Source organism: Tiliqua scincoides, chromosome 5 (assembly GCF_035046505.1).
Source record: "Tiliqua scincoides isolate rTilSci1 chromosome 5, rTilSci1.hap2, whole genome shotgun sequence".
NCBI classification, from domain to species: domain Eukaryota; kingdom Metazoa; phylum Chordata; class Lepidosauria; order Squamata; family Scincidae; genus Tiliqua; species Tiliqua scincoides.
Genome location: NC_089825.1, coordinates 83,823,862 through 83,846,883, shown reverse-complemented (window position 1 = coordinate 83,846,883; position 23,022 = coordinate 83,823,862). Strand labels below are relative to the sequence as shown.

At 43.9% G+C, this 23,022-nt stretch overlaps 1 protein-coding gene across 1 annotated transcript; it reads left to right on the top strand.

Annotated features, from left to right (window-relative positions):
* Positions 1 to 732: 732 nt before the first annotated feature.
* Positions 733 to 22,750, top strand: TNS4 (tensin 4). Its single transcript, XM_066629253.1, has 12 exons — positions 733 to 1,204; positions 10,187 to 10,631; positions 11,089 to 11,504; positions 13,381 to 13,467; positions 14,346 to 14,453; positions 16,707 to 16,799; positions 17,433 to 17,510; positions 17,957 to 18,028; positions 18,244 to 18,412; positions 19,292 to 19,360; positions 20,733 to 20,759; positions 22,621 to 22,750. The coding sequence occupies exons 1-12, from the start codon at positions 733 to 735 to the stop codon at positions 22,748 to 22,750; spliced, it is 2,166 nt and encodes a 721-aa protein (XP_066485350.1).
* The last annotated feature ends 272 nt before the right edge of the window (positions 22,751 to 23,022 follow it).

The following is a 23,022-nucleotide window of genomic DNA, read 5'->3' as shown; positions in this document are numbered from 1 at the left end:
TGTGTGTTGCACAATTGAACATTCCGTTAGAAAAGGAAATGATTATTTACTATTAGTAAACTGCTTACTGAAATAGTACATCCTGCTTCAGGCCAGTGCAGGACAGGCCATGGCAAAGTAAATTATTTAATTATACCACAGGCAGAGGAGAACCTGGCTTTAGCAATGTGTAACAACGTGTTGGGAAGGGGGGCCTCTCTGTTATAATTGTACTGTTATAATTATAACTGTTATACTGTTATAAATAATGTATAATGTACATTCCTGTTATAATTGTACTGCAATTCTTTATTTTCATTGGGATTTACAGAGCATCATATAACTACTTCCTCCTTGTTGACCTTCCTTCCTGCTATACCCAACTCTCTGCCCAGAGCACCTGTGCTAACTAACATCTCAATAACAGGAATGAGATGCCTGCCCTTTTCCTAAGACTCATTCACATAAAATTCTAGTCCTCCTGTTCTGTTCTACTGTCAAGATTGTAATCCTACCATTAAAAATGTAAGTTCCTTCCCTTCCCCACCTTTTGTCATCTGTTACCAGCTGAAGCTAAAGGAGATTCCTGATCAAAATACTCATAACCTTTTCTCCTGTGTTTGAAGGTTCCACCTACATGGGTCTTTCCCTTTGATGAAGCAGACCCTCTAAGAAGTTTACAGGCTCTGCCAGAATCTTAAACGAGCAAAAGCTGAGAGCATAAATAGCTCTTGAAGATTTTATAACCAAAGGATGTCAAAGGTCATCCCAAACCACGTCTTACAAGTTGGACAGACTATCTGTGTTTCATCCCCAGAAGAACATGCCTGTTTTCACCCTAGTGGGTGCTCATCTTGTCACACTTTGCCAGAACAGTATTTTTATTACTCAATGGAAGGTTGGAACAGATCGAACTCATTGCCCCAAACTGGAGGACGCTCATTACCCAAGACAGAAATCTATGACTCTTGTAAGCCTAACACAGAGGTCGTGTCTCTGACATCTCCAACTATGGGAGATAAATGTCTGCAAGAAGACCCAACTAGCACAAGCAATTATGTCTGTCCAGTCTCTCCTACTTTGGATATATCCATTGAGAATTTGAACAATCTGATCTTGGAAATCGACCCCACTTTCCAGCCACTCCAAGTGAAGCCAGCTCAAAGTCAGAGTCCTGCCCAAGCTATTCCACCAAGCAACATGAAGCAGGCCTCAGAATCACCAGGTAAGATGGAGAATTGATCGGATCAAAGGGTTCAATCTGTAGAGTCAATGGCAAAGTTGTCATGGGTTGCCCCTTGGGGACAAGATTTGTGTATGTCAGACCAGACATGCAGCTACTTCTCAGAGTTCTCAGAACTCTCTCCTGGATCCTTAAATACTTGCATGTGGGAGCAATCAGAAGACTGGTTCTCACCCCCACAAAAATCCCTTCCCAAAAGTTGTCATGGTGAATTTGTCATCTGCCAGGTTAAAAAAAAAAATACATCTGTATAACCTTACATCAAAGAGCTTCCTAAATGGAAAATGACTTGCCCACAGAATTGTATTATCTTATATACAAGATATATACAAGCACTTGAAAAGTGAAATGGCACATGACGGTCACCAGGGAAAACAGATGTGATTTAATGAAAGACATGCTAGTAGATACAGAGTTCAACATACTGAAAAAAAAAAATCTCAGAATTTTTCTTTTACCAAACAAGTTTTCAGTCCTTAAGATTGCAAAAAATACAGGTATGAAAAGATATGGGCGGGGAGTGCGTAATGAAACCTGAAGTGCCAGAGAAGGGCTTAGGCAGGACTTGCAGTAGGAATGGAGTTGGGTTCCTGGACCACCTTGCCCCCCCACCCATTTTCCCTGGTTTCCACAAGCCAAGCAAACAATGCAAAATAAACCCAGATGTGCAGATGAGCTTAATCTTATAATTTATACCAGTTGCAGAATTTTGATATTTGTTTTCAGTGTAGAGTACATACAGACCTGAATCTGCATGTTTCATTTCCAGTCCCCTGGGTCTCCACGCAGTATAGTGCCAAGAGAGGAGAGGTGGATAAATGAGGGGCAGTGATGGAATACTATTTTGCCCTGCTAGTTTCCCCTACATTCATAGATTCAGGATGGATCGTTGATTGTATAGAAAATACCCAATTAAATTCTCCGAATAAAAACTGGGCCAAGTGAAACCTTGCCCAAGTGAAACCTTGCCCAAGTGCTCATTTTCCATTAAAAACTTAAGCTTGAGGACCCAACAGCAATTCCAGACAGAACCATCTTTAAAGTTTGATCTTCAGTGAGCCCCCAAGGGAAGCCATTTCACAGTTGTGGGCAAGCATCAGGAATGTATTTCCATGTGCTTTTGCCTTTTGAATTTGGCGCATGGCCGATACACTTGTGGAGACCATTCCTGAAGGAACTAAGAGATGGTGATGTGATAGGCAGAAGAGAGGTAAGCAATAAGGTATGCAGAGTCCCTGCAATTTACTGGTACAGGCTGTGGGGAGGACATGTGCCTGAGGGCAGGGCCAGCCCAGCTATGCAACACAGCTTGCATAATAAGCAGTGGTAGGGAAAGCACCAAGGTTATAATCCTATATATTGTATAGGGTGGTGGATTATTCACAAGGATTCCATGGCTCCCCTGGCTGGTTTTGTGGCTCCTTGGTGAGCCACAGCTCTCTGCGAGCCTGTGGAGCACTGCCGCTGGTGCAAAACCCAAAAGGCTTTATGCCACTGACAGTGCCCTGCAGGTCGGCCACCAACATGGTTTTGTTGGCAGTGGGGGCAGGATGGGGAAAGATCAGAGTAGAATGGGGGCAGATCTCAGCCGTAGTGGCGCCCACCATACCTGAAACCTCCATCCTGGCCCAGAGATGCCCCCAGAAGGCTCCTCAGGATTATGCCTGCAAAAGAGCTGGTGTAGCTCTGAGGAGTCCCATAGGGAACCAGGCAATAGCCAAGGAGGTAAATACAATTTTTCTTTACTTATTTTTCCCGACCAGCTTGATCCCCAACCAACCTGCAGGATGCTGCTGTCACTGCATCAGTGGCCCTGCACTGTACAGGCTGGCCCAGGATAGGATTGGGCTGCTAGTGCCCTTCTTACACACCAGTTCTGTTCCAGAGGTCTGTACGGAAGTCAGAATGTGCGTAGTATACTGCAACAGGCATATGGAGCCTGCACAAAAGCCCCAACACAGTCATCTGTAACTTGGATGTCTGTAACTTGGAGATCCAGTGTATAAATGGCGGCTATTGGCCAGGACAGCCAAATGGAACTTCCATGTATAGATATGATGTACCTCTGAATACTGGGGACGAAGAAGGGAAGGCCATTATCGGAGGCATGTCATGCTTGTAAACTCCTATTTGGCTGGGGATATAGAATGCAGAATTAGATAAGGTATTGAAAGATAAGTCTTATATTCCTGGGACCAATAATCTTGCACATAGAAAGCCTGACTTGTTTGCATTTGCAAAGCATTCTACGTATCAAGCAGGTCCACACCAGCAATCTCAATCGGCACAGTTCAGACAAGGTCTATCACCTCATCTACTGCTTTTAAGGGCTGGGCCTGAGATGCATCTACTGTTACGTTGTTCCAGTTTGGGGGATTTTTATCACATCTCCATGTGATTGTTCCACCATACCTGATTGATTTTTCTCAATGGCAGATATTTAGATGGGCCAATTAAATGTAACCATTTGTGTGTGTGCTTTGCCAATGGACTTGGTGGGGGACTTGTTCCGACAAGTCTGCTTACTAATTCTAAAAACTAGGTGATGCCTCAGCGAGTGTTTCATGTGATGTGATGATTATCAAAGGCAATACGGATTAACAATTCCTCCCCCGCTGCCCCCTTTAGATTTATCTTCATGAACTGAAGTAACCAGGCTTGTCAGGAAACTCAAAAGCCTTGATAATTTACAACTCTCCACCCCACACATTCCTTTTAGGTTAGTGTAAAAAAAATTTCCCATACTGTAGATGTTCTGTCTCAGTCTTATCATCTGAAATGGAAACATAGCAATAGTGTTTCAGCCTTTAGCATAAGATTTCTTGGGTATCTTTAGAATGCACGTGGCCTTGCTCAAGACACCCAGGTTGCATAATTCAGCCCAGCAGTATGAGAGCTATTGTCCAGGATATGACTAAAGAGCCAAAATGCACATTCAGAAGCTTCCGGCAAGCAAGAGTTACCACAAAAAACAGCCCTCCCTTGTCTAATCATGACTAATAGCTGCTGATAGATTAATATATGGAGGATAGAACTCACACTTTTAAAATTTCAACACCATCTGACACAGTGTCCATCAGCACATCCTGTGGTGCTGAATTCAGCAATTATGTGAGCAAGTACTTTCTCCACACAATGGTACTTCAGAGGAAAGAACCTTCCCCCAAGCAACTTCATTGATGATTCTGAACCATAGCATTACACAAGTGGGATAGAAGTCTCTATGTCCACACCATTCATAGTTTTGTAAACGTCTATCAGTCATCTCTTTTTCCTTAGCTAAAAAGTTACAAGCATTAATTTCCTATTTCATCATAAGGAAGGTTCTCCAGATCCTCGATCGTGAATGGATTGCCTGGATTATTCATCGCAAGCACAGGTTTGCATGCCACCACTGTTAAGAAGGTTTGGAGTGGCATTTGGGGTCGTGGAATGCACGTGTGACGAAGATTCCACATTAATTTCCCCAAACACAATTAAGTTCAGCTAGGAAAGAGAGCATCTGGGCTATTAATTCAGATATTCCAGTTGTTTACATGTTGTGCTGTCACAGGAACCGTTCCTATGTGGATTTTTCTCATGGCGTGGCAGTCACATTGAAGCCATTGCAGCCATGTGGATGGGACGGAGTCAGTTGCATGCATTTTCCCTAAGACTAAGGCTAAGACCTTGTTGAGAATTTCATGGGAAAGACTTATGCGGACAGCCCCACCAGAGCTGGCTCAGCCATGACACAAGTTGACACAGCTTGCATCAACAGTAAATGGTGTAGGCGCGAAGGGCAGCAGATTCCAGATTTCCTTCATCCCACTTCTGCTACCACCTCCCCCCAGTCCCCTGGAAATGCATCGATCCACTTCCGGACCGTGCTCCATTGTATGGTTTTGTCAAACCAGGAAGTGTGAGACTTCTTATTTTATTTAAAGGAACCATCAGTTCAGTTTTATTACGGTCACCGACCAGCATAAAAATAACAATACATTCATAGTAGTTAGTTAGTTAACCTTTATTGGCATTATAAATATTACAGCAAACAACTGACAACAAAGTGGAACAATACAACCGTTATCCACTAGACTAGTTCAGGAAAACTAAATAAAGAAAAAAAGAAATAGGATCTAGAAAGAAAAGGAGCCAGAAGGGACAACCTTATCCTTTCAATAAAACAGGTGTTAGATGGAAAAAGGTGACTACAAAAATTTTAAAGAAGATTTTATAGAACTAAAGTCCGGCGTTTTTTGTAATATATAGGCCAGGAAACTAGCCACTGAATACGTCAAGGGAGCAATAGAGTCTTCCAACAACTGGGGAAGGGGTGATACCTGAGGGGGAAAATTAGAAATCCAGGATTCTAGATAAATATTTTTTTCACCTCACTAATCCTAGACTGAAGAGAGCCTTCATGCTCGCTAGACTCAACATATTTCCCTCAGCTGTTCATTATGGTCGTTTCATGCGAGTTCCTCGTGAGAAACGATTATGTTTATTCTGTGGGGAGACCCCGGATACTCTTTTACACATTTTGCTTTTTTGTCCCTCTCATGATTCTCATCGTAGGATACATTCATAGTATACAACTGAACATCCTAACATAGACACTTAACAACATAGCAACATAAAATACTAACAATTAATAGACTAAACTAAATTAATAGACGAACTAAAATACTAACAATAGACCTAAGTCTAGATAAGACTAAATTTGATCTAGTTATTGTGGATACAGTAACTGAGGAAGGTACTTCTGAAAGTCTTCTAGTCCATATTGAGGAACCATATGAATGTAGGAGCTTCTTCATTTGCACGATCCCTTTAAATAGGGACCATGTCCTGAACTTCCTGGTTTGGGAAAATTGCAGGACAGAGCATGCTAAGGTGTTGTTTTTTTTTGTTATTGTTTTTTTTTTTTTTACTGCACCCCAGCAGAAGTTGACCCAGGGTGGCATCAGGTGACATCCCCTTTCATGCCATCCATGAGGTCCACCCATATGGTTGTTTGCACAGCTGTTGTACATAGTGTGCATTGGGTGGCCACTGTTAAAAAGGGCATTGCCAGGCTTGTGGTTATAAAGAAAGGAAAAAAAAAAACTTTATTAAAGAAAATACATAATTGGATATGAGAATGAGAGAGGCAGAGAGCCTGTTCTGTGGGGGGGGGGGGGGAGGAAGGAAGCCTGAGAATAGCAATCTGCATACTAAAAGAGACTTACAGGAAAGAAAAATCAAGAAACCCTTCATGGCCCCTCCAACTATCTACTGTATATTTCCCCCTTTAGGTGCAGGATGTTTATGCAGGGTTACTGCACCTTTCTCCTCTTCCAACAGTGGTCACAGGCCTTTCAGTATTACCACAATGCTGTGGGGTGAATCCATAGAGAGAGGGTCCCACCACAACATTAATATAATTTCTTTGGGGCACACTATCACATGAGAACACATAGAAATGCAACCAAATTAGCAAATGTGGTACATCATCTGTGATACTGTTTGGTGCAACCCCCTCCTCCTTCTCCTCCAAAGTTAAAGGCAGCACCTAAAGAGTGAGATTCCCTTAGAGCAGTGGTTCCATGAGATTCTTGCATGATCGCATGAAATGTCACGTGATGGTGCCGCTGTGACAGGGTACCGTGGACAAAGGGCACCACGGCAGTGGTAAGTTTCAGAATGACTTTCTTAGAGGAGTGAATACTAGAGACTATGGTATCTTTGTAATAATGCAATAAAAAAATAAATGTAGAGATATTGTGAGTGGCCTGAAAGCAAGAAAAAAAGGCAGTACCCGAGCCACTGAACATCAACCCTCTTCCCGTTCCTCAGTATCTGCTGCTTTCCAGCTCTCAGCCTGCACCTCTGCCCGGACAAGACTAGCTTTAGCCTCCACTCTGGCAGGTGACTTTGAACAGCTTATTCCAGGTACTTTGAACAGCCAAATGTCCATTAGGGCTTGTTGTTCCCCATCAATGATCATATCATGCCAGTGCCTTTGGGCATCACAGAAGAGCATGACTCACATCACTATGTCAGATTTTTGTACTTGGGTGCAGATTTCTGAGTGCAAAACACATGAACGTAGCATTGTTTATGGAGGGCGTGCAACACCCCTCTCCTTCCTGCCACACCTCCATTTATATAAAAATTGCAGCCAGCATCATTTTTAAACTGATTTTTTCCCCATGCATTTGCATTAGCAAACCACGGTTCTCTCACCATCCACATTCCTCTCTCCCCCACTAATATGGGGACAACAAAAGTGATTTACCTTGTAGGAATGCAAATGGCTTTGGACGATATCCTGTAAATGTGTTATCTTTTCCAAAGGTTCCATGTTTTAAAAAGAAAGCGGGCTCTCCCTCTTCCCTCCTTTCAAAACATCTGGAAATCTTACATCTGCAGTGCAGATTATACTTGTTAAATTACAATCCATTTGGCTTTACCCAGGAAGGAATTACTTTATGGGGGAGAGGATTTAAACTGGAAGCCTTCCTTGAATAATTTGGCAAAGCTGTCAAGTGGAGCTTTTGAATGCAGGATTTCTGTACCTCCATTTTCAAACTGGACAAATGTGTTAGGCCCAGTTCAAAAATAAACCACCGTTCTCTGGGACAGCAATGTGGTCTTAGAGCACCTATAGAAACCCTATGCAATGCTGTGGTGATGCGTAAAGGGCCCTTTACAAAATCCATATGAATACATGGGATTATCTGTATGACATGTATAGGAAAAGCTCAGTGTGAGATCACTGCCTTCCTGGAGCCAAGCAGCACTGAGGTGTGGCCTTGCACAAGCTCCTTTTGCTTGCTGCTGATGTATTTCTTGGGAGGATCCAGATGTTTTTCATCTGGAGTCAGGTACAGGCAGGGCCCTTGTGGGAAGAGATAAAAACTGTACCCCACCCTCTCCTACAGGTGCCAACAAGAAATGGGCTCTATGATTATCACTGAGTCTAGTCTACCTAGCCAACATTTCTGCAGACCTTTCAGATTAGGGAAAGGATAGTAGGTAAATTTCTTTAGACAATGTAGGAGGCAAACCACTCTGGAAGTGATGCCTTTTGACCTCAGCCTTGTGCCCCTTAATCCCAAGCATATCTGTGTAGGACTTAATGTGCATCCTGGGTTAGGTCATATATTATTGCCTCGTACTGTCTATTGGCTTATCTTGGCTCATATACTATCTGCTGAGTCTGGCAGTGGGTCAGCAGTGTCTCTAAGCCAGAGGTCCCCAGCACTGCTATCTGAAAGGCCTCTTTAACTCAAGATGCCAAGGATTGAAACTGGTACCTAGTGCACAGAAAGCATGTGATCTTCCCTGAGCTAAGGTCTCTGCCATAGATTGCTGTATATTATGATTGCACACATGGGGAGGGAATTGCTGCATTTGACCTGGAAAACGATAATTATCTGTGGTGTTCCTCCAAGTGCGTGATTGTCACATGCATTAATTCCAACATGGAAATACTTTCTGAGTGGAAAGCTTGTCACATGTTGGTCTTAGTGTTGAGACAAATGCACTTTGCAATCTACATATGCCCCCCCCCTCGTATTTCAAGGCTCGTATTTCAAGGCTTAGCTCTAGCACTGAGAACGGGTTCCAGGGCTGTCTCAAATTAAGCCTGACAGGTAACATCTAGGCATCTAGATGTCTAGATCTAGGCATCTAGATTCAGGCATCTAGGCACATTGGGTATGGCTACATGGATGGTCCCTTCAGTCCTCAATTGTTGGTGTTGGGCTGAATTGAAAAAAGGGAATGAGAAGTTTCTCCAGTTTAGAGTTCAGAGGCAAATTTTTATTGCCTCAAAAGAATTTGCTTTGGCATCCAAAGCCAAGCCAGTCCCAAACAAGTCTCACTCCTCCAGTATTCCACAGTTGTTAAAAATAAAAGAATAATCTTGCCACCCAAGGGCTTGAACTGTCTTCAAACGTAACAGTAAGCAATACATTTGATCCCCTCTTGCACAGTTTTACCATGTGTGAATGTAAGAAATGAAATTATTTGTATTTCCCAGCTCATGTTGCTTCTCCATTTGCAGACTGAATACAAACCACTTGGGCAGCCCAGTCTCCTCTCTGTTCTTCACCTTCCATGCCCCCTTCCACCCACCCCTCTCTTTCCTTCCCACACTGACTTACCCGCACCAAGTCTCCTTCTCCGGCCACTGGCCAGGCCAGGCCAGGCCGTGCTGTATGGCATTTCACATTTTGCAAGAGCCGTAAAGGACCTTTCACTCCCAGAACATTAATTCAAGCCACGTAAGGCCTATTTAGAATTGGACTGTAAGTCCTCTATGTGAAAATTTTCTGGTCACTAAAAAGCAGTTCTATGAACTGGCTTGGCTAAAGAAGTGAAAGAGTCCCTCAATTCAAGTTAAAAGAACTATTCATGAGCAGATATATTATTACTACTCAATGTTAAATCCCATCCATCATCCAAGGAGCTCAGAGTGGTTACTCCCTTTCTTCCTCACAACACCCCTGTGGGGTAGGCTGAGAGAGGGTGATTGGTCCAAAGTCACCCAAGTTAGCTGCATAGCTGAGAGTCAATTTGAAGTCACATATCTTCAATCCCGCTCTAATACTCCAATCACCGTACCACGCTGTATCCCAATACAGTGGTTAAGAGACTGAGCTGTGAGCCATAAAGTCCCATGTTCAGATCTCATGCCTTTGCCATTAAGTAGTCTTAGATAAGCCACTGTTCTCTTAGGTTCAGTGCCCACCAGCCCCAGTCTGCAGTATGGAGATAATGTGACTGGCCAATTTTACAGGGAAGTGATTTGAAGATTTTGTTGTGAGAGCGATTGAGGACTATCGCATGATACTGAACACTGAAGTGCTGTATGCATGCTTAGGATGATTAGGTACTGGTCTTCAATGTAGCAAAGAAAGTAAAGTACAGTATATTATGAAAACAGGGTTAAACCATATCAAACCTCTGTTCTCTTTGTTTTGTTTTGCTTACCAGACATAAAATACATTGAAATGTCACCTGCTAGAGCAAAGTGCCAGGAGTTGTCACGGCAAAGTTCAACAAGTCCTATCGGCACCCCACTGTCCATGTCTCCTGTAAACCACGGCCATTTGTTTCTGCACAGAGGTGTTCGTGGAGACCACTGCAACACCAATGGTCATGTGACCTCCTTGAGTGGTGGTGATTGTAGACGCCACCAGCATTTCCTGCCCACAGGGAGGCAGTCACCAACATGCATCCAGGTGTCCCAGAGCATCTCCATTCCACAGCCAGATCAGAAGAACTCTGCTGCACATGGGTCACCTTCTCGTCTGGCAACTTCCCCCGGCTTTGAGAATGCTGCAAAGTTATCATGGCACGGGAAGATACAGCAGCGCATCAGTGAAGCATCTGTGCTTTCAACAAGCCCCGGATCGGACACCAGTTACATTCTTGGAAGGTAATGCTGCTGCTGACCAGGAATCCACTTGTGGCTTCTGACATGTTCTGCTGAGAGAGCCCATAAGCTGCAGGGATCCTTTAAGGGGCAATGTACAAAGCTGCCTTATATGAAGTCATTGGTCCATTTGGGTCAATATTATCAACACTGACTAGCAGTGACTCTCCAGGGCAGCAATTTTCAGCCTGTAGGCCGTGGCACATTGGTGGACCACAGAAGGTCCACAGGTGTGCTTGGGAGAGTGTCATTTATTAATAAGGCCATTGGGAGACTTCACAGCTCTGATTTCTTGATAAGCCGAAACTCACACAGAAGCTGGGTTGCAGACGGGCATCAGTCCGTGGACCAGTTTGAGAAGCACTGCTGTAGAACATCTCATGCATACCTTTTGATGCTATATAATAGTCGTTGCACTAGTCTCCCTTAATGCTTCTGTATTTCATGTCTCTGTTTGCAGCAACACCCAGTCGTGGTCCAACAATGAACCTGAGTCCTCTCAAGCCAGGCCAATGGGAAACCATTCATCAGCTGGGTCCCTCGGCAGCTCTTACGTTGACTGTCATAGCTCGGGTTCCTATTACCCCAGTTTCACCTACTCCCAAAAAAGAAATTCTCCCCTACCTCCACCATTTCAGAAGGGACAAACCCCAATTGGCTCTCCTTTGCCCCATGCAAACTCCACATGCCCTATTCCTATTGTGCTCATCAACGGATGTCCAGAACAGAGTGAGAACTCTCCAAAGCAGTCCAGGGCTCCGCCAGGTTCTTTCAAACAGAAGATGTCCTCATCCAGTTCTGGCACCTTTTCTGGGATTAGCAGCTCCAACAAGACGTCTTCTGAGAGTTCACTCTCCTCTTCTTCATCTTTGGATAGTAAGTCATTCCATCCCTGTGAACAGGAGCCCCAGCTTTCTTTCAAAGCTATTTTATATGCCCAGGTTGTTGCCAATAAAATGTATGTGAGCAAATGAACAAGTCTGGGCAAGTGACGTAGAGCTCATGCTCCCATCTCTTTTTAATGGCTGTGATCAAGAGGTATTGTCTGAGTATGGGGGTTGTGCATCACTAGCATTGGTGTCACCCAGTGAGGTAGCTCATCCTTTGGTTATGCCCAATCTGCCCAGCCAGCCATCTTTCCCCTTCCCTCCTGTTGGGTAGACTTGGACTCTCAAGAGGCCTGGTAGACCCAAGCTTCTGACACTTTTCTGGCTGCAGCTGGTACAGCAGAAGCCTCCAGAACTCTGGAGCCTTTGGTGTCATCCCCCCCCCAATGGGTCACCTGGTGTGGTTTTGCTCCACCCCCACCCTGCTAGTGGTGCCACTGGTTGTACGTCTAGCCTTTGTGTCTAACACCCATTTGCAAACCTATCCTTCATGTTATTTTTAACCATAGCACAATCCTATGCATGCCTACTCAGAAGTAAGTAACACTGATCTCAGTGGGCACTAACTCCTAGTTACGTGTGTATAGGATCACAGCCTAAACCTCATGTATGCCAACGGGTACTGTAAAATCTTGTGACAATGAGTTTCAAAGGTTGATTTTCTGCTGCGTGTAAGAGTAACTTCCTTTTTGCTTATTTTATTTGTTTATTTAAAAGATGCATATCCTACCTTTCTCTTCCCCCTCTTCTGCCTCAAAAGTGAGGTGCCCAAGGTGACTTAACAGCAATCATTATAAATATGGTCAGCTAAAATAAATAAAAGATGATCCAATAAAATCAGTAGCAGCATAAAACAGCAAAGATTAATAAATGAGAAAAACTAAAACGTCAATTGCTAAAGAGAAAAAGCATTATCTTTTCTTTCCTATCTACTTCAAGTTATTGTTTTGGGCGACTATATTTTGAGATTACTATTGTACTGGGCTATTGTATTTTGAAAGCAAATACTTTTTCCCTATCCGCTCTCCCTATTCAGCGTCGGTAAACCCTGATCTCATCCCACTTCAGTCATCTTTTTTTCTCTAAGAGTACCACCCAACCATGCCCCCCCAAGATCACCCAGTGCTTGAGGTGGGATGCTAAATGCCTCCTCCCTCCTTAACGGGTGATGTGCCAGTTTCTCCTCCACCCACTTCTGGATTGGAAAAGAAAGAAGGGGTGGAGGGGAAGATGTAGAAGAGAAGTGAGTAGTGGGCTAGAGCAGGGTTCTCCAAACTATGGCCTGGGAGCCACATCTGGCCATCCACAAGATTTTATCTGGCCCTTGGCAACTTTTTTTTTGTCAGAGAATTTGCTAATATTTGACATTTTTAATTATTAGATCTAATTTCTCAGTTTAAGCCCAACATTGTTTTTGTCACATTTCTCTTTTGTTCTGAATCATATCATGCTCATTAAAAAACACATTCAAGTAAAACTTATCTCATTCATTCATTCATTCATTCATTCATTCATAAAACTGATTTTTTTTTTCGACCAGCAAAAAAAATGTAAAATATACAGTGTGACCTTTGTCCTGAAAAGTTTGGAGACCCCTGGCTAAAGCATCCCCTTTGATCCCCTCTTCTGTTTCCAATCCAGGAAGGGGAATAGGAGGAGGAGGAGATGAGGAGGCAAGCAGAGGTGGCCTCTGTGGTGGCCTCAGAGGTGGCCCAACCAATCTCTGCCTAAGTGCATTGCCCATGGATGGGCTGGACCAGCTCCCAACTTCATAATGAAAAAATCAATTTCTCTTGTCATTGTAGTTACTTTAAAAAAAAAAAAAGCTATTGTCAGCTTCCCACTTTTTTTCTTCCCTTTTGCAGGCTGTTTCAGAGAAGCCCAGCCAACCATGAAGTTTGTAATGGACACTTCCAAATATTGGTTCAAACCTAGCATCACACGAGACCAAGGTAAAATCAGGCATGCAAGCCAAGGGAGAGGCAAGGGACAGCTATTAGAAAATCTAATCGCATAAATACATTGCCTTTCTGGATCAGAGCAATGATCCATCTAGCCCAGCCCTAAATGTTTGGAGGCAATCATGGGATTCATTTCCCTGCAATTCATCCCTTCCTGAATCTAGCAGCAGCCATTAAGATTTTATTACAGGGGGGGAAAGCTGCAACAGGACCAGCTTTATGGATGAAAAAAGTATCTTTAATTCACAACATATTTTCAATACAAAACTCGGGATTGGCTCACCCATTCAACAGCGTACAACCTTCTATCTCTGACATATTTTCACACTCTTGCCAAGTTAAGATAGTAGAAACATACATAACACTTTACAAAGTCCCTGCCCTTTTTGTGCAGCAATATTTCCCATGCGTGACTGGTGTTTGAAACCTGTTGGGAATTCAAGACACATTTGTTTCTTTCTGCTCAGCTGATACTGTTTCAAATGTTTGTGATTGGATTCCTTTGGATGGCCTGCATTTCATGATATATGCTCATGTGCAGAGTGTGGTTCTGCCTTTACTCAAAGTAATTCCTGTGCTCCAGTTTGTGTATGGACTGCATATTCATACCAGCACAGGAACCTACTATGAAATAAAGAGGGAACTTGCCCGTGCCTAGGTTCCAGTTTCAAAAGCTGGTGTAGTGCAGCCATAATCATATGGGTTGAAGGAAAGTTACAAGGGCTTGTTGTGTTTTGTGTTTTTCCCTTAGGCCTTCTTGTTCAAATACATCATTTCTCTCAAAGCCTGGGAGATCCTGTTTATTCTCCTTACTTAAATGACACCCTTCTTTGTTATCATAACTCCTTCCCCAAATTATATTTAAATAGCGGTCCAGCTACTGATGGATGAAACACCTGGTGCATTCATCATGCGGGACAGCACATCTTACCGTGGATGTTTTGGTTTGGCCATGAAAGTCTTCAACAACAAAACAGGTACTGAGAATTCCTTAGGTGGACAGGTAATTGACCCTTCAGCTAAAGAGACTCAGATACATGCCGATTCAGACATTGAATACCCACTTCAGCGAGGCACAAGCTGAGGCACAAGAAGGAAAGGGGAAGGACTGAAAGGCAGAGCAGAATAATCCTTGAGCTTGCTGCTCAAAACTTTCTGTCATTTTGGTTAGTCTATAGTTTTCCTAATTTGTGGCTTTTGTATTGTTGCTAACTCATTCAGAGCTGCAACAGGCAACATCCTTCAAGGGTGAGGAATTCTGTTGAGCATCTGCATCCAGAGTGATCAAATGATGATCCAATCACATCTAATGCACAGAAGGGGACCAGCATTGTAGGTGGGGGCTTTGAATTTGTAGCAGTTATTGAACTTGTCTCAGAGCACACATGTGTTTCCATCATGGCACATAGTTTGGGAATTCCTGGAAAATAAAAAAGTGATTATTCATTTTCCAGTGTAGAGTGCTCAAGCTGGTGCATCGCAAAAGGGGTGTGTGAGTGTGAGCCTGTCTGTATATTGCAATTAGGAAAATCAAATACAGAGTAAAAGCAAAGAGTCTTAGAGACAGTAGCACTATCATTGAACTGCATAAAAGCATCAAGCCAGGCTACAGTTCTGGAAGAAACAGGTGATTTTTTTTTTTTTTATACAGTACCTATGAGCAGAAACAGAAAGAGCCAGCCTGGCCTCATCTACAATCTGGGTGAAAAATCTGGTTGTGGAGCCAGATCAGGCCTTCCCAAATTAACCTGGAATGGGCAGCCTCACATAGAGTAAGGTGGCCCATCTCGTTCCCTAGGCTGAAATTAGGGCCTTAAGGTTTAGGGCTGTAAATTCCTTTACAGAAGGAGAAGTGAAAGAAACAATGGGGGAAAAGAGAATTCCTGGCACGTGAAGAAGTGAAAGAGTGAATGGGAAGGAAATGTGGTAACAAAAGAACCACATTTGGGTCCACATTTTCTTTGAGAATGGCAGCGGAAGAACAATAGGAAGCCAGCAAATGTAGATCATATCCCCGCCTTTTTGAAGTTCTCTGTTACGGGGCAGCATCAAACTTCAGCAGCCACCTCAGAGTTGAACAATCAAGGGAAGGCTTCAGGGTTGCTCCTGCTTCCTTCGGCTGAAATTCTGACTCTGGGAGCAAACTACAGGCTGTGTAGTAGCAATGGGTGGAATGGAACAGAAACAACCTTTGAACAGTAGATTGATATCCTCTCAAGCATTTCATCTCAAGCCAGCTGCTATGTTCAGCCAGTGCCAATTTCCAGTTGCATCTGACCAAGCCAAGTCCGTTCTATGATTGAGCTGTCACCAGGCTGAATAATTCAGCATAGATCTAACTTCTGGCACACCAACTCACTCACATTTAGGAGGGCTTGGATTTGCATGCCAAAAGCTCAGTTCATTCCATGATGGTATATGCATGCTGCACACATATCTCTTTATGTGGATCAAAGGGGCTGGAAGTCAGCCTATGCTGAGGCTTTTCCTGTGGCTGCCACATGCAGAAATGTTGCTTAAGTGGCAACTTAAATTGTTGCGATGAATGGACATTGGATTTCACTGTTGTCAAGAATGCCAGGCTTTGCAGCAAACCCTCTTGTTATATTGAAGGCTTTGGTAACAACTGCTTACATTTTAAATTCAATTAACATCCCACAGACAGCAGGGCAAAGTTTAAAGTTTTGTAACATTTCTTGAAGCAAATTTTATTAACAGGCCTTGAACTTATGTGAGAGGTGACACAGTGCTTTTCAGGAGAGGCAGTAATTTTTTTGTTATTATTAGTTTACATTTCCCACATCTGTATCGTGATGTCATTATGATTTCCTTCATGCATGTTCACCTTCTTGAGCTGAAATGAATTACTGCAAGCAAATTTTCCATCTTCAACTGTTTTAAAATGTGTAGCATCAACAGACCCAAAAGCATTAGCGCTTCTTTAACCCAAGGTTCCATGTTCCAGTAAGGAATTTAGGTTACACATTTACTACTACTTTTTTAAAACATATTTTTCTACTACCTTTCTTTTCAAAGAACACACAAAGCCCTGCTCAACAACTGTTATCATAATTGTTTAGAAAAAAATATTTTGAATGCACCAGAGTCAGATGGGAGAGGAGAAAGAAGCCAGTTGTTAAAGCCAATTCAATGTTCAACTTTGCAAAAATCCAGGCATGAGGTATTATTTATTTTTGAAAAGTTACATTTCAAATTAATTTCTGCTGCAGGGGAGGATGGTTGTGATTTCATCAGGCACTTTCTCATTGAGTCGTCTGCCAGAGGAGTGCATCTGAAGGGTGCCGATGAAGAGCCATATTTTGGTAAGAAGATCTGTCCAGTTTTTGTTTCAATTCCGCATTCTAAAAAGTTGTGACTTCCTTTTATGCATGTATGGTGGCAGCAGTTCTCTATATAATGTAGGAATAGGAATCATTCTAGAATTACCGTTCCATTTTATCGACAAGAAGAACGGCCTTGTTGGTTCAGACCAAAGATTCTACTAGTCCAGCATTCTGGCCAGCAAGATTCTGCCAGGAGTGGTTCTCAGAGGCATACTGCCTCTAAAACTGGAGATTTTGTTTGTGGTCAAAAGTCACCAATAAACTACTCCTCTGTGAAGATGTCTAATTCCCTTTTAAACTCATGTGTTTAAACTTATGCCTGTGTTTCTCAATTTATGTCCTCGGCTGTACCACTTCACTTGGTCCACCTTTTCAAAGCATCAGAAGTAACTGGCGATGACACCATTACCAGTTACTTCTGGGTTGAGATACTAGATACAACACACCAACCACTAGGTAAGGCTCAGGGTGGATGAGAGGGCTTTTGAAATCAAGCATTTAGCACAGTTCTTATCAGTGGCAAATTGCATGAAAATATGTCTGATGCAGCAGAATGTCATACTTCAAGTTCTGAAAATGTATTGTACCTCTGTCTCTTCTCCTCCACTACAGGAAGTCTCTCAGCATTTGTATATCAACACACCATCATGCCTTTAGCACTACCCTGCAAACTGGTCATTCCCAGCCAAGGTACGCTTAAGAACTTGAGCAGAAAATGACTGCAGTGCTAGGAGGAATGGAATGCTTTGTGTTTCATGAGCATTCATACTAGCTAAGCAGAGTTGCCAACAACCATTAACAGAGAAGTTAATGTAGTCTCAAGGTTGCTGATTCTCAAGGTTTGACCTGAAGTAAAAATGTTTAACTTTAAAAAAAAAAATGTATACCAGTTGCAGATACCTGTGCTTTAAAATGGTAGAATCAGATGTGTTGCTTCCTTGCTCTGCTGTTCTGGCACTAAGGTTGCAATCCTAACCACACTTTCCTGAGAGTAAGCCCCATTGAACAAAACAGGACTTACTTCTGAGTAGACCTGGTTAGGATTGTGCCCTAAATTCTGCAAATTTGTTGCATTCACGGTGTGAGTTGTTGCCCTCAGTCAGATGTGCTTTCATAATATAACTCTCTTGCTTCAGATTTCGTAGGAGGAGATGAAAATCCTAGCGTGGGCTCAGATGCCACTCTTCCAGTGTCAAAGACAACTGCCGGTGAGTGAATGCGGGCACAGATTTTTATTCAATTTCTTAGGGCCTTTTAAAGTACGTATATCAGCCAGGCCAACTTTTCTCCCTCCACAGCAATGTTGAGGATATTTTGGTTGACGTTTATTTTCATTGTTTTAATTCTTACACCAACAGCAAATGATGGCAATCCCCAATGGTCACTGATTTTGATTTTTTTCCTCTTTCTCCTGGTCTTCTAGTATGCAATGTCTTGTACCTGCGCTCTGTGACCATGGAGACCCTCACAGGCAAAGCAGCAGTTCGGAAAGCCGTGTCATCCACTTTTGAACTGGAGACTCCACCCACACCCACCGCTGTCCACTTCAAAGTCACTGAACAAGGAATAACCTTGACGGACATCCAGAGGAAGTAAGTGCGCTGATTTGGGTGGCATTTCAACCACTGACTGCTTTGCTGAAATGTTTGGAAGGGGAAAGATGGCCTGCCTGCCAACACTTCACAGACTGAAAAGTAGAGATATTATTCTGTAGCTGTAACACGTCTGTTCTCACACTTGAGGACCCCCGCACATCATTATACAGTTGTAGCCACATTGGTGTCACTGGTACAGTGCAGAGAGTTAGTTGGGATTGGGCTGCCCAGCACTATGTATATGCTGCAAATCTGTATTAAACTAAGGGCTCAGTCCTACCCCGCGCTGGAACAGGCAAGCCAAGAGGCTTGCGCTGTATCCAGCGCAGGATAGGGACCCAAGGTGGCTCAGCCAGAGACAAGAGGAACCTTTTCCCCTTACCCTTGGGTAAGGCGCCATTGCCCGTATGTGTCTCCTCGGACTTGCGCTACCTCCTGAGGTGGCACAGATCCAAGAAATGCGGAGCAGCTTCAAGCCACTCTGAATTCCCCAGGAACAAGGGTTGGGATCCCAGCCCTGCCTCCCACTCGCTGCCCACCACCCACCCAGGAACGCCTCCCTCCCACCTCCTCCCCACACCCTCCCCGCCCACCCCGAAGGTTTGCGTCGGCCCAACTGGGCAGACGCAAGCCTCACCGAGAGAGAGGCTTATGTCAGCCTCTGCAGACCAGCGCACCTCTGTGCACTGGCCCAGCTTTCTCCTAAGGAGGTGCAAACATACCGCATATTTGTGACCCTCCTGGGCCGGCGCAAGTGAGGGCACTTCTGGATTCCACTCTCAATGGTTTTTATTATTGGATATCTTTGGTGGTGAAATGTAAGATTGTTTTAATCCTCTGAGATTTAACTTTATTCTGTTGACCTCCTCCCTACAGGATATTTTTTAGGAGGCATTATCCACTGGCTTCCATCAGTTTTTGTGACTTGGATCCTGAAAATCGAAAGTAAGTGTTCCAAGAGTTCCTTGGTACAGGCCTTGCAATACATTTTAATGGACTACCTGCAATTATCTGTCACTAACCCTCCAATGCACATGCCTAATTTTGCACCCCAGGCTACACCATTTTAGTGGTCTGTTTCCCCATTCATTCCTGGCCACTGGAGCTGAAGGGTACCTCCAGTTGTATTGCTGATTCTAGGGATAACTCCAAGTTTGAAGGAGCCTTCAGCAAGTGCCAGTTGTGGGCTCCCTCTTGCCTGGGTGGGCCACACAAGTTGTGTGGGTAGCAGGAGTGAGGGCCCGATCCTATCCAACTTTCCACCACCGGTGCAGACACAATGCAGTCTCGAGGTAAGAGAACAAATGTTCCCATACCTTGAGGAGGCCTCTGTGCCTGCCTTTCCACCACAGGATGCAGTTTACACCCCATTGGCACAGCTGCACCAGCACTGGAAGATTGGTTAGGATTTGGCCCAGAGTCTTATTATTACAGAACTGTATAATAACAGGTCTGGAAGCTATCCTGGAAGGCTCAGCCCTCCACTGTACATAAGGAAGGCACACACACACACAAAAAGCATCTTTTTAACATATTTACCCAGTTCCTGTTAGAAATCTTCAGTGAAGAAAATTCCACTATGCCTGTCTGGGCAATACCATTGGGAGTTGCAGAACTGGGAAAACTGAGAGCATCTCAAATGCTAACAGCAGTGATGGGAAAGACCCTGCACGCAGACATTCATGCTTTCAAATGCAAGTTGCCAGGCTTATTTATTTGCTTTAAAACATTTATATCCTGCTTTTCTGTTGGGCCAATCAAAGAATCAAGACAGCTGACAATCAAAATTCAAAGCAGTAAAACCATCAATGCAATCAAACATAAATAAAATACAGTACAACCATAAAGGCAGCCAGTCTAATAATTTTTAAAGGGCAAAAGCAAGCTGGAATAAAAAAATTCTTAAGCCCCCAACAGAAGGCCAATCGGGAGAATTCCATTCTTAATTCATTGTGGAGAGATTGTCATGATCAGTTCTTAATTCAGTGGAGAGGGAGTACCACAACTTCAAGGTTGCGGACCAAGTTTTAAAATATGCAAGGCTATGTCCAAAACCTGAGATCAGGATGGAACTTGAACTTGGGGATCTCTTCCTGCACATCTGCATCTCCCTCCCTCTGCTATTTGCTCTAATAAATGTGAACTTTATAAGGAAATAATTAAAACAAGATGAGTTTATTGAAAAGACGGATTCATTTGCCCAGATATGAAACCATTGTTGTCATTACTGTAACGTTGTTGTTGTTGTTGTTGTCATTTCCATGAGCTGGCGTATGAGAAGTTTAATTCCCCCCTTTTGATCTTTTTTTTTTTTAAGGTGGCAAAAGTTTTCCAAAACTTCAAGGTAAGCTATGTGGTTGGGAAGAGTGATAGAGGCCTCTGGGAATACTTAAAGAATAAAATATGAAATAGAGGTGTATATTGATAGGTATTGTTCAGGGCAGTCGTGCAACTGGCACCCAAGGTTTACAAAAAGCCAGTGGTGAACCTAGCATAGCAAATGGGGCAAATGCCCTGGGCACTGAGTCCACGCGATGCCAGGACTGCATTGGAAGCCGTTTGAGGCTCCTGATGTGATCGGGAAACAGTACTTCCAATTTTCCATAAGTACTGTATTAGACTAAGGTGAAGCCTTAGAACACTTTCCCAGTCGGTCCTGGAGGCTTCGTGTGTTGGACTAGTATGGGGGGGGGGCGGTATCACACAGGGGAGCACCATCGCGGATCTTTGCCCTGGGTGCGGGACGGGTTGAATCCATTACTGGAAAAAGCCAGCAACAAAAAGATATTGCATAAGTGTCTCTATGGCCACGCAATACACAAATCCTAAATCTGTTTACTTGAAAGTAAATTCCATTGATTTTAGTGGGACTTAGAGCCTGAACCTATCCTTCCCCCCAACCCTCTGCTGGTGCAACCACACCAAAATTGGGTATGTTGTATCCAGCGCTGGGGGGGGGGGGAGGAATTGGGAGGTTTCAGCAGGGAGAGGGGATATAAATCCTCATACCCCTGTGTAAGCCTCCTGACCTGCAATGAGTCTCCTCAAACCTGAGTGAGCAATTTTGCTAGTGCAAGTCGGAGGAGAGAAAGTTAGTGGGGAAGCAGCAAAAATGGGGGATAGGATCTGGTGTGTGCCATCGCTGCTGAATCCACCCCCTCCTGCAGCCTCGCCCCATCATACCTCTTGCCCGGTTTTGCTCCCTCCTCGCCCCTGTCCTGCCTTTCCCCGCCCCTCCCTCCTCTCCCGTTGTCTTACCTGTCTCCTGGCATAAGAACATAAGAACAGCCCCACTGGATCAGGCCATAGGCCCATCTAGTCCAGCTTCCTGTATCTCACAGCAGCCCACCAAATGCCCCAGGGAGCACACCACATAACAAGAGACCTGCATCCTGGTGCCCTCCCTTGCATCTGGCATTCTGACATAGCCCATTTCTAAAATCAGGAGGTTGCGCATACACATCATGGCTTGTACGCCGTAATCGATTTTTCCTCCAGAAACTTGTCCAATCCCCTTTTAAAGGCGTCTAGGCTAGACGCCAGCACCACATCCTGTGGCAAGGAGTTCCACAGACCAACCACGCGCTGAGTAAAGAAATATTTTCTTTTGTCTGTCCTAACTCTCCCAACACTCAATTTTAGTGGATGTCCCCTGGTTCTGGTGTTATGTGAGAGTGTAATGAGCATCTCCCTATCCACTCTGTCCACCCCCTGCATAATTTTGTATGTCTCAATCATGTCCCCCTCAGGCGTCTCTTTTCTAGGCTGAAGAGGCCCAAACGCCGTAGCCTTTCCTCATAAGGAAGGTGCCCCAGCCCCGTAATCAGCTTAGTCGCTCTCTTTTGCTCCTTTTCCATTTCCACTATGTCTTTTTTGAGATGCGGCAGACAGCAGGAAAGCTGACAACAAGGGTGGGAAGGCTCTAGTCTCCCCACCGGTGTACCAGCCTATGCCCAAGTTTCCTTTGGAAAATTTGTTTTAATAAAAGACAAAGAACAGAGACCTTCCACTGCTCTTGCATCTTCCAACAACTACTAGAAGCAGAATAACTATGCAAACTCAGCATGTGGCAAGCTGTTTAAACTGCAGAGGAACATGCACACTACTTTCTCTGCACACTTATTGAGGTTAGTTCTTCCTTATTACAAATGTCACAAAAGCCAATCCCTTCAGGATATCTTTTCTCTCTCTGTCTCTTGCCACAGGATCTTTGGTATCGTTGTCAAAAGCCCTGCAGATTCTGAGAATATTTGCCACCTCTTCGCAGAATACGATGCAGTGCATCCGGCTTCTCACATTGTCGACTTTATCAAGAAACTTCTGCCGGCTGCGTAATATTGCTCAAATGCTGAGTTTTCCCCTTCACTGTCCCTGGTACTACCCCTGAACTGCCCCCTTGCCTCTTGAAGCTGCAGCCTAGATTACATTTTGAAAACAAGGCTCCAGGTGCCAGCTGTCGCATTAGAGGACTAGAATGGAAAAATGGCAATTGAAGAGGGGCTGTGTGGATTTGTGGGAATGGTTTGGTGAACAACCGTGGCACTATGGTGATTGTCTCCTGTTCTGGAGACTGTCTACAGGAGAACTAATCATATAATTTCTGATGT

What these genes read in the sequence shown, in the direction of transcription:
- TNS4 (XM_066629253.1), top strand. Translation starts at nt 733, where the DNA reads ATGTCAAAGGTCATCCCAAACCACGTCTTACAAGTTGGACAGACTATC. An exon ending in AGTCTTCAACAACAAAACAG is followed by an intron (nt 14,454 to 16,706) that starts GTACTGAGAATT and finishes TTTCTGCTGCAG; the next exon opens with GGGAGGATGGTTGTGATTTC. An exon ending in CGATGAAGAGCCATATTTTG is followed by an intron (nt 16,800 to 17,432) that starts GTAAGAAGATCT and finishes CCTCCACTACAG; the next exon opens with GAAGTCTCTCAGCATTTGTA.